The sequence below is a fragment of the Nicotiana tabacum genome, chromosome 11 (assembly GCF_000715075.1).
Source record: "Nicotiana tabacum cultivar K326 chromosome 11, ASM71507v2, whole genome shotgun sequence".
NCBI classification, from domain to species: domain Eukaryota; kingdom Viridiplantae; phylum Streptophyta; class Magnoliopsida; order Solanales; family Solanaceae; genus Nicotiana; species Nicotiana tabacum.
In genome coordinates this window covers 54,662,087-54,675,861 of record NC_134090.1, presented here as the reverse complement: position 1 = coordinate 54,675,861, position 13,775 = coordinate 54,662,087, and the positions used below count along the sequence as shown (strand labels likewise).

At 33.1% G+C, this 13,775-nt stretch overlaps 2 protein-coding genes across 2 annotated transcripts; both read left to right on the top strand.

Annotated features, from left to right (window-relative positions):
• Window positions 1-2,299: 2,299 nt before the first annotated feature.
• LOC107784523 (uncharacterized) lies at window positions 2,300-4,545 on the top strand. The gene has a single exon (XM_016605670.2). The coding sequence runs from the start codon at window positions 2,953-2,955 to the stop codon at window positions 4,150-4,152; it is 1,200 nt and encodes a 399-aa protein (XP_016461156.2). The 5' UTR covers window positions 2,300-2,952; the 3' UTR covers window positions 4,153-4,545.
• Window positions 4,546-10,785: 6,240 nt separating this feature from the next.
• Window positions 10,786-13,176, top strand: LOC142165851 (uncharacterized). Its single transcript, XM_075224230.1, has 4 exons — window positions 10,786-11,393; window positions 11,571-12,082; window positions 12,273-12,883; window positions 13,012-13,176. The coding sequence occupies exons 1-4, from the start codon at window positions 10,786-10,788 to the stop codon at window positions 13,174-13,176; spliced, it is 1,896 nt and encodes a 631-aa protein (XP_075080331.1).
• Window positions 13,177-13,775: the final 599 nt, after the last annotated feature.

Here is a 13,775-nt window from a genome sequence, read left to right as displayed (position 1 = left end):
ATTTGTTAAGCTTCAAATTGGGGATTCTTCAAGTTAGAGAGACTAAGAATTCTCCCAAAAGTGATCATATACAAGAAGTCATGGATAATATGGGTAACTCATATTATCCGCCAGTTAACCTGTTTTTTATCCGTATTAAATATGGGTCGAATCGAATAATTAATCCATATTTTCATTACCCGTTTTCGACCCGAACCATATCTAACCCGACCCGCCCGTTTGCCACTCCTAGTATGAAGTGTGGTACTACTAACAAACCATAATGAGAGATAGAATATTACATCAATGGGCTTTCGATATGAATCCAATGGCTAGGATAAAAATGTATATGTATTATTATCACTCCTTTTGCAAGGTACACTAGCAATGAAAAGATGGAGGGTCCAAATCAATTTCCTTTGTGTTACATGCTTATATGTTGTCTATCAGTTTCCTCCACTATCTATATATGTATCAAAATCATTCAATTAATTTATTATATATATATATATATATATATATATATATATATATTAAATTTACTGTTTACTTTTTCTAGCTAACATACATAAATTTTATCACGATTTTACATGATTATATCCATAATATAAATAAATTATACATACATTATATATCCGTTAATTATTTTTAATTTAAACGGTTGGTGGAAGATTATTTAGGTTTATTATTCTATTAAAATTGTGTTAACATAAAATTAAGGCAGCAAAAAGTACATTTGACTCTTTGTAGTAAGTAGCTAGATCAAATAAAATGTGATGGAAAGAAGATGGTGCCTACATAGAGTTACACCATTGGAGTAGTTTAAGAGAAGCAAGCAACCACATATGTTAAGCTAGGTTTAGGTAATCTATTCCCTTAGCATTTAATGCCACGTGTATCTATGTAATCCTATATATCTTTAAAGTATTCACTTTCCATATGATATGTACATCAGTATATTATTCTATCCACCACCAAGGAAATAAATAACAAAAGAAACTGTTAAAATTTAGTGAAGTGTTTAGGTTTTAAGCAACAGTAGAGATAAGTGTTAAGCCACTTGCCACCTGCTTTTATGACATTACGTGTAAGACTTAACATACGTGAGGGATTTGGCCTTAGGATTAGGGTTTTTGTTCGTAGTTAGGTGTTAAATATAAAACATACATATAAATACATAATAAATGTGTGTGTATAAATTAATGAATAAAAATAGGTTAAAAATACAATCTTACGTAGAGTGACCAAGGCAGTCATTTCTACAAGCAAGTTGGATATGAAAGCATATCATTTAATGTGAGAAATGTAGTATAGTATTAGACAAAAAATAAAATAATTAATGACAGCAAAATTTCCGCTTGTTGCAGCGAACGTGTAGTGTTGTTGAACTGATCTATCCATCCATTAAAAAAAAAAAACTTTGGTTATATCTAAAGTTTTCTTCTGGTCACTAGAATAGAGTAGTGAAAGAAAGAATGATGATTTTACCTACAATTCAGTGGAAAGAAAGGACATGCATTAGAGATTCTCTGTAGGTTCATAATAATATCCCTAGCCACTTTTCCTTTTTCTGAAACTTGCTCTGATTTTTCAAACTTAGTCAAAGATGCAATTTTGATTAATTTTGGGTGAATTTTTCAAATTTTTTAGCTTTCAAAAATATTAAATTCAAGATTGTTAAAGTGAAATTTCTATTATTTTAAGACCCCCGCCCCCCCTCCCCTAAAAAAAAAAAAAAAAACTTTCAGCTATAGTAGTTTCTCCATAGCTTTTATATCCATGAGCTAATGAGAAGCCTATCCACGTTTAATTTACTGCAGCATTATGTAAACCAACACTCAAATACACACCATTTTATTTTATACAAAGAAAACAAGTGTTCATAGAGGGGTTGGTAATTATTTTCTTTTTTTGGGGGTAAATTTCAATTAAATAAATAAATAAGAATAAAATAAAAGTAGGAGTATTTTGACTTGTCAATTTCATGATAAACGTTTTGGTGGATAAATACATTTTGTAAGCTTGTATGAAAGGTGATATAGTCTTAATTATTAGTGGCTCTCTGTTTCGTTCATGTCCTTTCTTTCACCAACCATCATCTCCTCTAATTTGGCTTCATGCTTACCTCATTATTTCATTTCATGTAAAAGAAAAACGACCCAATATTTTTTAAGAAAATTAAATCCATTTAACTTGATCAATTACTCCCGTTAGACTTTTTCGTAGTAACTTTATTTTGGCTGATTTTAATTCTTGTCAAAAACAATAGGCAACCTTTCACACTGTAAATATAAAACCATAGAAAAGAAAACTCTCTATTCTCTCTCACACACACACACCAGTCCCTTTCAAGAAGAGCGCCTGTCATGGCATACCCCACTCTGTAATATCCTTTGAGTGGAAAATTTTGAGATATCTACTCTAAAGCCGCCTCTCTTTTTTCTTCTTCTTCTTGCTCTTTCTTTTACAGAGAGATAAATATTGGTTTAAACCTTCTTCTTCATTTTTCCCTTTCTTTCTCTCCTTTTTTTTTCTTTGCTTTCTTTCTTTCTCTCTGCTGAAAACCCTAGTTGTAGCACGCAGTACCCATAGAAGGCAAAAAACAACGGAGATTTATCGATCTCATCTCTTGTGTCGTTTATAACAGTACTTGTTCTGGCACAGAGGCAAATTAAAAAAGAGCATGGGAAAAAGGAGTAGTTGTACTACTAGCATCATCATCATCTTCTTCTTCTTTTGAGCAGATCATCATGTTATATCAGAGGTTTGAAGTCATATTGGAGGGTACTTTTCTGAAAATACACATCTGATTGTCTTCTTCTTTAATGGGGTTTTTGCAGTAAGTAACAAAATCTTTTGTGCACTAAAACCAACAAAAAATTCTCTCTCTCTCCATATCTCTGTCCTTAGTTGTTTCTTCTTCTTCTTTCTTTATTCCTTTTGTTCTCTGAGCTGTTATCCTCTTTTAAGCAAATGGATTCTGGAAACAACAGTGCAAGTCTACAGTCATCAAGTGGTGGTGGTGATGAAGAGTACGACTCACGTGCTGCTGCTGATTCTTTTTCTTCTGCTAATTTTCACACACAAAATACCTCCATGTTTGACCCTTTTGCCAATTATTTCAACCCCATCTCACGCCAACAACAACCACAACCATTAACGCCTTCACCTTCACTTTTCAATCTTGATACAGATTGGTCCAAAACCCTAAGATCTGACCACAATAATTCTCCTCATCAGATCAACAACAGCCACATGTCGTTATTAGAAACATCATCTTCTAATTCCTTATCCTTTCACGGTGCTTCTAGTTTCCCTTCTGCCGCGGCTGAACATGGTGGTGGTGGTAGCGTGACTATTACTACTACTACAACTACTACTGAACCGGCGGCGGCTGTGCCACGAGTAGATCAACCAATTACACAACTGGCAGTACGTAATCCAAAGAAAAGATCAAGAGCTTCAAGAAGAGCACCAACTACTGTGTTGACAACAGACACAACTAATTTCAGAGCTATGGTTCAAGAATTTACTGGGATTCCTGCACCACCCTTTACTTCTTCATCATATTTTCATCCTAGAACCAGATTTGATATATTTGGTGCTACACCTAATTCCTCCTTAAGACCTCCTCTTAACATTTCACAACCACCTAATTATCTACGAAGGCCTTTTCCTCAAAAAATTCAACCACAACAACCAGGCTCTACACCCTTCCTTTCTCCTTCATCATCACAATCTTCTTCATTGTTGAGTTGTTTGGCTAACAATATTGCTTCTGCTTCAACTACTAGTGCTGCTAACAATATTCCACAAAATTGTAATCTTTTTACAAATATTCAACACAACTCAATTCTCACATCACTTCTTCAGTCATCTCAAAAATACCCACTTGAGAGTTCCACCATTCTTGGCTCCAAAGACCTAGAGCAATTCCAAATACCATCATCAAATGACTCGCAGCTCAAAATGGGTAGTGTTGTTTTGGAAGATTATGGACTGAGCAGCCACAATCTTGGACATAATTCGAGTGGGCTTCCTAATCTTATTTCTCCAGAACAAGCTGCAACAACTAGGAACCAGAACAATATTATTCATGGAGATAAAGTGCAGGAAACAGTAGGAAGCAGAGGTGAAGGTATGGTGGAATCATGGATTAATTCTTCACACTAGAAAAGAGAAATTAGTATAATCATGGCGATCATTATTTGATCATAACAACAATGAAGTGAAGAGAAGAAATAGTTTATTGATTACTGTTTCTTTACCATATCTTTTCTTAATCATGATCTTCAGAAAACAAGGAAAAAGAAGCAAAATTTAGTTTAATTTCATGACCTATGTAGATAATAATCTTCGGCTTGATTCCTTTTTTTTTTGTATTTTTGTTGAAGTACTTGATTATATGACTAATCATATACTTATAGATTAGTTAGAGATTAGGGAGAAAGTGGGATGGAGAGGGATACAAATATGTTGATTAGAATGATGGCGGACTTATTGGTTAATTTTCCTTGTTTTCTTGTCAAGATTGGTTTCTTGGAATAGTAAAATGCTGTTACTTTGCATTTTGTGTTTCTTTATTACTGTGGATTCATTCCTCTTTTACTATATATCCATTGTTGGTTTTTACATTGGAGCTTGAGTTTGACTACTGTAATGGGAATGTGCATCAACAGTGAAACCAATGGCATATATCAAATTCTAGGAGTCTTCCCTGTTGTTCCTCGTACCTTCTATTCTCTGAACTCTGTTTCATATACATGCATTCGGACCAAGATATGAATAATCAACTATATGGTAATCTCCCTTATTTTCTAAAGTACAAATTTACTTTTTTTTTTTTGTATACTTTCTATAGATATATACTATTTTTGATGGCTTGTTAGTATAAAAAGAAATTTGTATTAATAACTTGCTTTACATTTAGCTTTCTTCTTCTTTTCTTTATGGGTATAATGACTACTTCTCCAATTATTTCCATGTGAGAAGAAATTATGTGTTTCTGATTGAAATCGATCACTTTGCTTCAATAGGTACAAATAATCTCGTTGAACTTACAAAAATTATAATTTTATTTTTCTAAAACGGGAGAAAAGTGAAAAGTGATTACAAAATGATCACTCAATGATCTTTAAAAGATTAATGTTGTTGAACTATCAAACTGCAATTTTTCCTATTCTCAATGTTCCCACATAGACTATTCTACAGTTTCGAAACAGTTTTCTTTTATTATTGAGTCCCCTTTAATTATTATTTTTATTTAATTAAATGAATTTTTGTAACATGCCAAACTTTCTGTTAAGGGACTAAAAATCTTAAAAGATTATAATTCTTAGAATTCTACTACTCTAAAATAATATACATGTGGAGTCATCTGTTTGTATTTTTTACAGGTTTTTCATCTAATAATTATAACTTTATTGTCTTATCATTTATAATACTATGAGTTCAATTATGTGAAGTTCACGTAAGATATACTGCATATAGATTAAAAGGAGCGATTGGCGGCGAGATTTGGGGGATCGTTAGGCGCCGCATTCTGCTATATTAAAATTTTGTGTGAGATTCAGATGACTCTTTGAAGTTTTAAAATTAAATATGATGAATTAGGATGTAGACTTTTGTTTTCTTCTTAGTTTCTTAAATATTAAATATATATACGTCTCCTCTTGGGCTACAGCACGCACGGACTCGCGGTATCATCTCTTGGTCAACTATAGTCTTTTTATTTTTATTTTCTTTATTATTAAGCCTAATAAATACCAAATCCAAAAAAAAAAAAAAAAAAAGGGTTGAGCCAACCCTACACGCAAGGAATCTTTAAACTTATATTAGCATATGTAATTGACGTTCTTCTTTTAAATGTTACTTGCGTCTCCCTGCCCCCGCAGTTTAGGGAAGAGAGAAAGAGAAAGAAACTTTATTTTGTCTAATATTATGTTAGAGTAGCAGATCTTGATGATCTTCCGGGCGTAGACCATGAATTATTGTTGGGCAAGTTACACAGTTAGCCGGTTTATATTTATATATATATTATGTAATCTTCTCATTATTTATTATTTCCTTCTAATTTCTGAGTTGATTCTTTGATGATTTCCTTCCATTTTGGTGTCAATACAATTTATATTTGTGTTAAAAATTTAATTTGATATGGATAAATTATGCATTCGGAATCCACTAAGTTGCATTTTCTAGAATATAGAATGTATAAGCTCAAAATCTAACATCCGCTTAGAATTAATTAGAATTAACATTAAATTGAAATCTGTGCCGAGTCAATCTCAGAATCCAGAAGGATGATTCAATTGTTAACTACTAGTCAATGATTTCATCACCAATTTATTAGAATAGGGAACTGCATGATTTCTTAATGGTCTAGGACCTAGTCTATCTTTTCGGAAAAGAAAGAGCGAATTTTAACAGAAAAATATACTAGTAGTAGACCCCCAGTATAGATTGAAGAGCATTTATTGAAGTTATACTTGAGAGTCCCAGTCTTAAATATCTTGTTAGTAGTACCAAGAAAAGGATTATAGCTTCCTCCCCCATAATTGAGGGGACTGGTTGGGGGAGAAAAGATTAGTAGCATTAAGGTTAATGATTGGATCAGCTTAACTACTTTTGTGGGGCTTAAATATGTGAACTGTTAATCAACAAGGTTTCAACTGTAACATATGGGGTAGTAGGAAAATATCAGCATGCAGCTTTATTGCATTCTCAATTAACTGTGATTTTATAAGTGGGGTCTAGGAAGGTTGAGTATACACAGACCTTATTTTTGCCTTGTATGGCTCAATTAAAAGTGATTATGATATTACTCCCTCCGAACCAAAATAAGTGATTTTTTGGCATTTTTCTTGTGGTCCAAAATAAGTGATTTTTCCAAATTTTAAGAATGAATTAATTATTTTTTTCCTATATTCTCCTTGGAGTAACTAGTGTTGGAATATGTGTTAGGAGTATTTATGTAAGATAGTAAAGGTTAATATGGTCAATTCCATTGTTAATTAATACTAAAAGGTAAATTTCTTAATCTATGTGAAAACATCCAAAAAATCACTTATTTAGGACCGGAGGGAGTAAATAGTACTAATCAGAATCAAATGGCTATTTAAAAACAACAGAAACAAAAAGAAAATGAAGAAAGACGTTGTATCGCATAGTACCTTTTAAAATTATGAAACTTTGTGCTGATCATCTGGTATTTCATAAATGATGCCCAAAATTTGCTCTATTTCTTTGAAGTTTGAAGTTGGAATTCAATAAATGGATGCCGACAATATTTGATAACAAAAAGAGAAAGGTATAGGGCCTTTTTGGAAAATATTACCTTTTTTGTTTTCTCTGCATTAAAGTCTTTGGTTAGTATTGCCCGACAATAAATTAAGGTTGCGTTGAGTTGGCGCAAAATTATGTGTATTGTTTGAGATTGTGTTTAGAAGTGATGTATATATTTTCAGAGAACAGTGCAGTCCTTGTAGAGATCTGCAACAATATCTACTTAGAAGCCTGAACTGTCTGTCCAAAATGCTCTCTAGTTTGGTACTACACTAATTATTAATAATTGGAGAAGTTTTATTTTGTGTCTCGTACAACTGACATTAGTTGTATAAGACTCATTTTTGTCTCATAAATTTATGAACATCAATCTTACATTTTTGGGTCTATAAAAATTTGGGTCCACAAAATTATGAGACAAAAAAACTGCCTTACAATTAGTGTCAATTGTATGAGACACAAAATAAAAAATTTCTAATAACTCACTTTGGATCTTTGTACTTATAACTCTTTCGATCTATGCCCACAACCATTTGGTACCATTATACACTAATTTGTACTGACATGTTCAAGATTTTGGATTTCTTTTTTGGAATCAAATTTATTCTTTTACCAAGCAATTGGATCAACTACTGAAAAATATAAGTCTCACATTTTTTATGGACTGGATGTGTAGTTGATTGGTTGAATTAAATTTATGATGTACAAAATTTATTTAAATATTTTATTTTCAAAGTGGATCAAGGGATGCATGGTCTCAAGAACTTGTAGTAAATTTTCTATGATTTGGTTGTTAAACATTTAATATATACACTCTCTAATGTAGAGTATTTCGACAAGACCAGTTAGACCTCCAACTCTAAGATTGCAACGAGTCGCCTAGAGAATAAAGTGCGGACTGTGGAGCTCATGGGGAGGGGGTAAGAATAATGTAGCATATTTCTAGGGCTCATATATTTTTAGTTTTTTTTGTTCGACTTTTTAGAAAATTATTGCTTTTAGGTAATTGGAATTCCCACGATTTCAAAAAGATTTGCACTATTTTTTTATTAATCTGTTTAAAAAAAGTTGATATTTCTCAATATTTTCCTAATAAGAAACATTTATAGCCATATAAATGTTATGACAAGTTTCAAATGTTTCATAGTCACACAACTGTTATGGCTTATTTAAGACCACATATCTTAAAAGGCTTCCCTTCTTTATTAAAATTTGTGTCAAATCAAACTAAGATAATCTTCATAAAAAATATCGAGTATTAAGCTAGAGCTAGGTTAAGTTATATTCTTTAGTATTATCCCAAGTCTCTACTATTCTCTTGGACTGTTGAAGATTGCGAAGTGACAGAAGTGTTCATCGGGCATCTCTAATGAATCTTCACACTTTACATAGAGCATATTAGAGGCCAATGCTATTCTCAAAAGCATATAGAAAATATAGGAGGAAAAAGTGAAAAGTAAAAATTTCGAATAGATTGGGAAAAGGTAAATGGGGAAAGGTAATAAAAGATGTCTAGATGAATAAAGAATTGATCTCTACTATTCCATCAGTCTCAATTTTTAACTTAAAAGGTTATAATCTTTTTTCATATCATTGATTGATAGATCACAGAAACTTTTTCATTTCAAATGATAGTTCCTCCACCGCCATTTCTCATTGTTTTAAAATTTAAAATGATGAAAAGTGAAAGTGAAAAAGACAAATGCCTTTATTTTTGAAATATTTTTGAACCATTTGTATCATGAGAAGTTATGATAACCTCTTGGATTTCGACAGTATAGGAGATTTGCTTTTTTCGCTTAGCTTTCTCCAAGTTCCGATATAATCCCTCTTTCCTTTTTTGTCTGTATCAAAAAGAAAGACTCATTTCCTTATTTTGAAATAATTTACCTTTATACAATGATTTATACAACAACAATAACCAAATATAATTCCACTTATCTGGGGAGGGTAGTGTGCACGCAGACCTTACCCATACCCTGGGATAGAGAGACTATTTCCAAATAGACTCTCGGCATTATTTCCTCCAAGAACTTCTCACCTTACTCTTGGGGAGACTCGAACTCACAACCTCTTGGTTGGAAATGGAGGTTGCTTACTATCAGAGCAACTCACAAAATATGTGTGTCTCATTTTACACCACAAGTTCAAAAAAATTCTCTCTTTTCTTAAACTCTGTACTCAATCAAATAAGTTCACATAAATTGAAACTGAGGGAGTATTAGTTCTTTTCTCCTTTTTTTTTTCAAAGAAATTGAGAATAAGGACAGTTTAGCCATAAATTTTTCTTTTACTTCTTTTCGATTTGGCCAAATACATAGATAGCCCTTTTAACTGGGCAGTGGGCAACAATTTTTATTTTGGCACTCCATCTCAATTATGTTCCATTTTGTTACTTTAACCCATCTTTTTTGTGTCATTTTAACACATGATTGGTCACATTGATTGAGTTACCTCACTTGATAGGCGCATGAGACTTTATTTTAACGATAATAAAAAGCCATAAAATTACAATTAATCTCCATTTAAATGCCCACGCTCCTCCCCCATTATTTCTTCCATCTCTTCTTCAAAATAATCCTTATTTTCTTTCTATCTCTTCATCTCCATGATAACTTCAAAGTCTGGCTTTTTTGTAGTTTCTTTCTTTATTCTTTTTTTCGTTTCTTCATTTAGTAATATCCCTAAGCCAAACCCAGATCTTCATACGAACCTTGAATTTTTCAAGTGAACCCATGTCACCAATTCTCAAAACACTAGAAAAACAAAAATAAAAAACCTTAATGCATGGCTAAATGGACAGTATGAGCAGCGGCGGAGCTGGCTCTCCGTTTACGGGTTCGACCGAACCCAATAGCTTTTTGTACAGATTCTGTATTTTTCTTGTGAAATTCATAAAATATGTACAAATTATTAATTTTAACCCCAATAATTTAAAAGAACTAGAATCTCGAACCTATAAGCTTCAAAATCTGGCTCCGTCTCTGACTATCAGTACAAGAACTGAACAATGGTTACTCCCAAAAACAGCCTTAACTATCAACTGTACATAGAAATATGAAAGAATTAATTTATGAAAATATGATTCTCGTCCTTATATCATGAAGAATCCTTCAATAATCTATGGTTTCATCTCCTAAGGTTAGCCACTTGGGGAGTGGGATTAGGACAGAGGACTTTGGGAGTGAGAGAAAATAAGGGATTTTTATATGGGAAAATTTCATATTAAAACAACCCATATTTCAATTTACAATTGAATAGCCCAAAAATTAGAGGCACATATCCGAAAAAGGGGCGTTATTTCCTTTTTTGGGGAGTAAGAAGCGGGATTTTCTTTGTTTCAGATGGATTTTCTCTGATTCTTTCCAATCTTCTTCCCCAAATACTACAAAAACGAGATCTTGCGATCAATGCAGCTCCAAACACCCTAGAATTTCTTTTTCATCTCGAATTTCTTCAATTTTTTTGCTACAAATCAGCGCAATTCTCATTTTTGCTACAATTTTGATTTCAATTTTTTGTTCGATGGAGCTTTTTCCAATTTACGTTCTTTATAGTGGTAAATGGGAAGAAAACAAGTTTATCTATTTCGTCAGCGATTGTGTAATAATCGAGTCGACATTCAGCTACAACAATTTAGTTGCAGCTATTTCGGAACAGATTAGGATCGATAGTGAGTTAAACACAATAGAGATTAACTTTCTCCCAAATGATGGTTTGCAACCGATTCTGATATACAATGATACAGGTGTAAAAGTGTATATCGAATTAAAGAAGAAAAGCTTGAATTTCACCGAATATCCCTTGTTTGTGACAGTGAAAGAGATTTATGATAATCGTTTGGTTGCTACAAGTTCCAGTTGTTTGGTTGCTACAAGTTCCAGTTGTTTGGTTGTTACAAGTTCCAATTTTATAGATGTATCCACAATTGATAGCACTGAGATTATGCCTGATATCGAATTGATTGAAAACACGAAACTTAGTGAAAACACGGGTATAATAGATAATATGTTGAACGAATTTGTTAAGGAGGATCAAGTTTATAAAGATAAAGAGACAGTTATGAATGTGATGAAGAACTTGGCTGTACGCGAGAGGTTCCAATTCAAGGTGAAGAGATCTAGTGCAACAAGGTATGTCATTAATTGTATATTCTGTTATATATATGTATAAATTAGTATATATTTTTATATAGGTATTAAAATTAGTATATATGTAGTTATGTTTTTGTATACAAGTGTATTTAGAAGTTGAATGATCTTTAATCCTAGGTATCACCTTATATGTGTGGATGACAATTGTGCTTGAAGTTTCAAGTCTTCTGCCGTTTTCAACGCAAACATATTCAAACTGAGAAGTTACAATAATAATCACACATGCGGCTACGGTGAAAGATACTTAACACAACGTCAAACTACTTCGGGTGTAATTGCTAGTATAGTCAAGGATAAGTATGTTAATCCACAAAAGGTTTACACCGCAAATGATATAATAGAGAACATACAAAAGCAACACGGGATTGAAGTGAGCTACATGAAAGCATGGAGAGCTAAAGAGATAGCAATGGCAATGATAATAGGGAGTCCGAGTGATTCATATAAAGAGTTGCCGAAGTATTTTTATATGTTGGAGCAAACAAATCCAGGAACGGTTACAAAGTTGCACAAATCAGAAGATGGATGCTTTCTTTATGCATATGTTTCGCTATATGCATCTATCAAGGGCTGGGAGTATTGCAGACCGATAATGGTTGTTGACGGAAGTTTCCTTAAAGCAGCATATAAGGGTACCATCTTGACTGCTTGCACACAGGATGGAACTGGTGAGTTGACTGCATCTACCTTGTTTCTGCAGTTTGTATAATATTGTAGTTTCATGTATAAAAGTGTATAGGATTTCACAGTTGTTGTTTTTATAAAATTTGCAGTTGATATAAAGTTGTATAATTGTGTATAACTGTGTATAAGATTTGTATAATTGTCTGAATCCTAATATCTATTTTATATAAACAGGAAAAATCCTTCCACTTGCATATGCAATTGTAGATTCAGAGAATAACAAATCTTGGGAATGTTTCTTTGTCCAGATAAAGGGTACTTTTGGAGTTAGGGAAGGGATGTGTATAGTTTCAGATAGAAATGAAAGCATCTTCAATGCCACAAAAGCTGTGTACCCAGAAGTACCACATTGTATTTGCATGTTTCACTTGTGGCAGAATGTAAAGCGCACATTCAAGAAACATCACAAACAATTGAAGGATATCTTCTTTGCTTTGGCTAGAGCTTACGCGATAGAGAAGTTTGAGTACCATATGACAGAGATGTGCAAAATTGATCCGAGGGTGCAGCCTTACTTGTTCGAAGTTGGCTACAAAAGGTGGTCTAGGGCATATTCCAAAGTGAAAAGGTCGATGGTAATGACTTCCAATATTGCAGAGTCAATTAATGCAACTAACAAGGATGCTAGAGAGTTACCAATAATGCGATTGCTGGAGTACATGACAAATTTGCTACAACAGTGGAACAACAAAAACAGAAAAAGTGCAATGGAGACATCTACAGAGCTTGGTGAAAAGTATGACAAACTCCTTCGGGAAAATCTGATTGCATCGGAGCAAATGACGGTAAAATCAATCAAATATAATGATGTTTGGCACTGCTGACTTGCATTTTACTGCTTGTATAAGTATGTATAACTCTGTATATTAATGTATAATGTTCTTTAACTTTTTTTAAAAAAAAACTTTTGCAGGAGAGCCCTGCTACGGAGCAGTTATATACTGTATTTGAAGGGGTAAGGCGAAACATAGTGTGCCTTGAAGAGGGAACATGCAGTTGCGGAAAATTTCAAATGGATGAACTTCCATGTCTGCATGCTTGGGCGGTTTTGAAGAACCAGCAGCTGAAACTTGGATAGTATTGCTCTTTTTACTACAAGAAGGATAAACTCCTTAGAACTTATCAATTTCCTGTGAATCCGATGCCAGATGAGCGTTTATGGGTAATCCCAATAGAGGTGATGGAAGATGTGGTCCTACCACCTAAAGGGAGAAGGAATGCAGGAAGGCCAAGAAAGGAAAGACTCAGACCTGCTTCAGAAAAAGAGTCTAAGAGGGCATTTTCATGTTCTGTGTGTGGACAAGGTGGTCACAATAGAAAAACATGTAGAAATCGACAAAAATAAATAGTTGGAAACATAACACTTCCTATTACAGTTGTTGTCATGTTGAGTAGTAAAGTTTCACAAACAATAGAGTTATAAATGTTGAGTAGTTAAGTTTCACAAGAAATTAAGTATTGAAGGGTGAAGGGGCAGATTCACTATTCGTTAAGCTTTTGAACTGGAAACATCAGATTTGTCCATTATTTAAAGCCAAAAAAATTCAAAATTTCCTGAAATTATTCCATAGGTGCAGATAATTTTTGCTATTCCTCATCAAGTGCGTGTGTATTTGTAAGTCTGTCATGCCGTATGTTGAATTGTCCATCGCTGGTAACTGGAAAATGGGAGATTTG

Bases quoted from the DNA above. Each gene is read 5' to 3' on its own strand.
- LOC107784523 (XM_016605670.2), top strand. From the start codon at position 2,953: ATGGATTCTGGAAACAACAGTGCAAGTCTACAGTCATCAAGTGGTGGT.
- LOC142165851 (XM_075224230.1), top strand. From the start codon at position 10,786: ATGGAGCTTTTTCCAATTTACGTTCTTTATAGTGGTAAATGGGAAGAA. The intron at 11,394-11,570 runs GTATGTCATTAA...TTGTGCTTGAAG, and splicing joins AAGAGATCTAGTGCAACAAG to TTTCAAGTCTTCTGCCGTTT. The intron at 12,884-13,011 runs GTAAAATCAATC...AAACTTTTGCAG, and splicing joins TTGCATCGGAGCAAATGACG to GAGAGCCCTGCTACGGAGCA.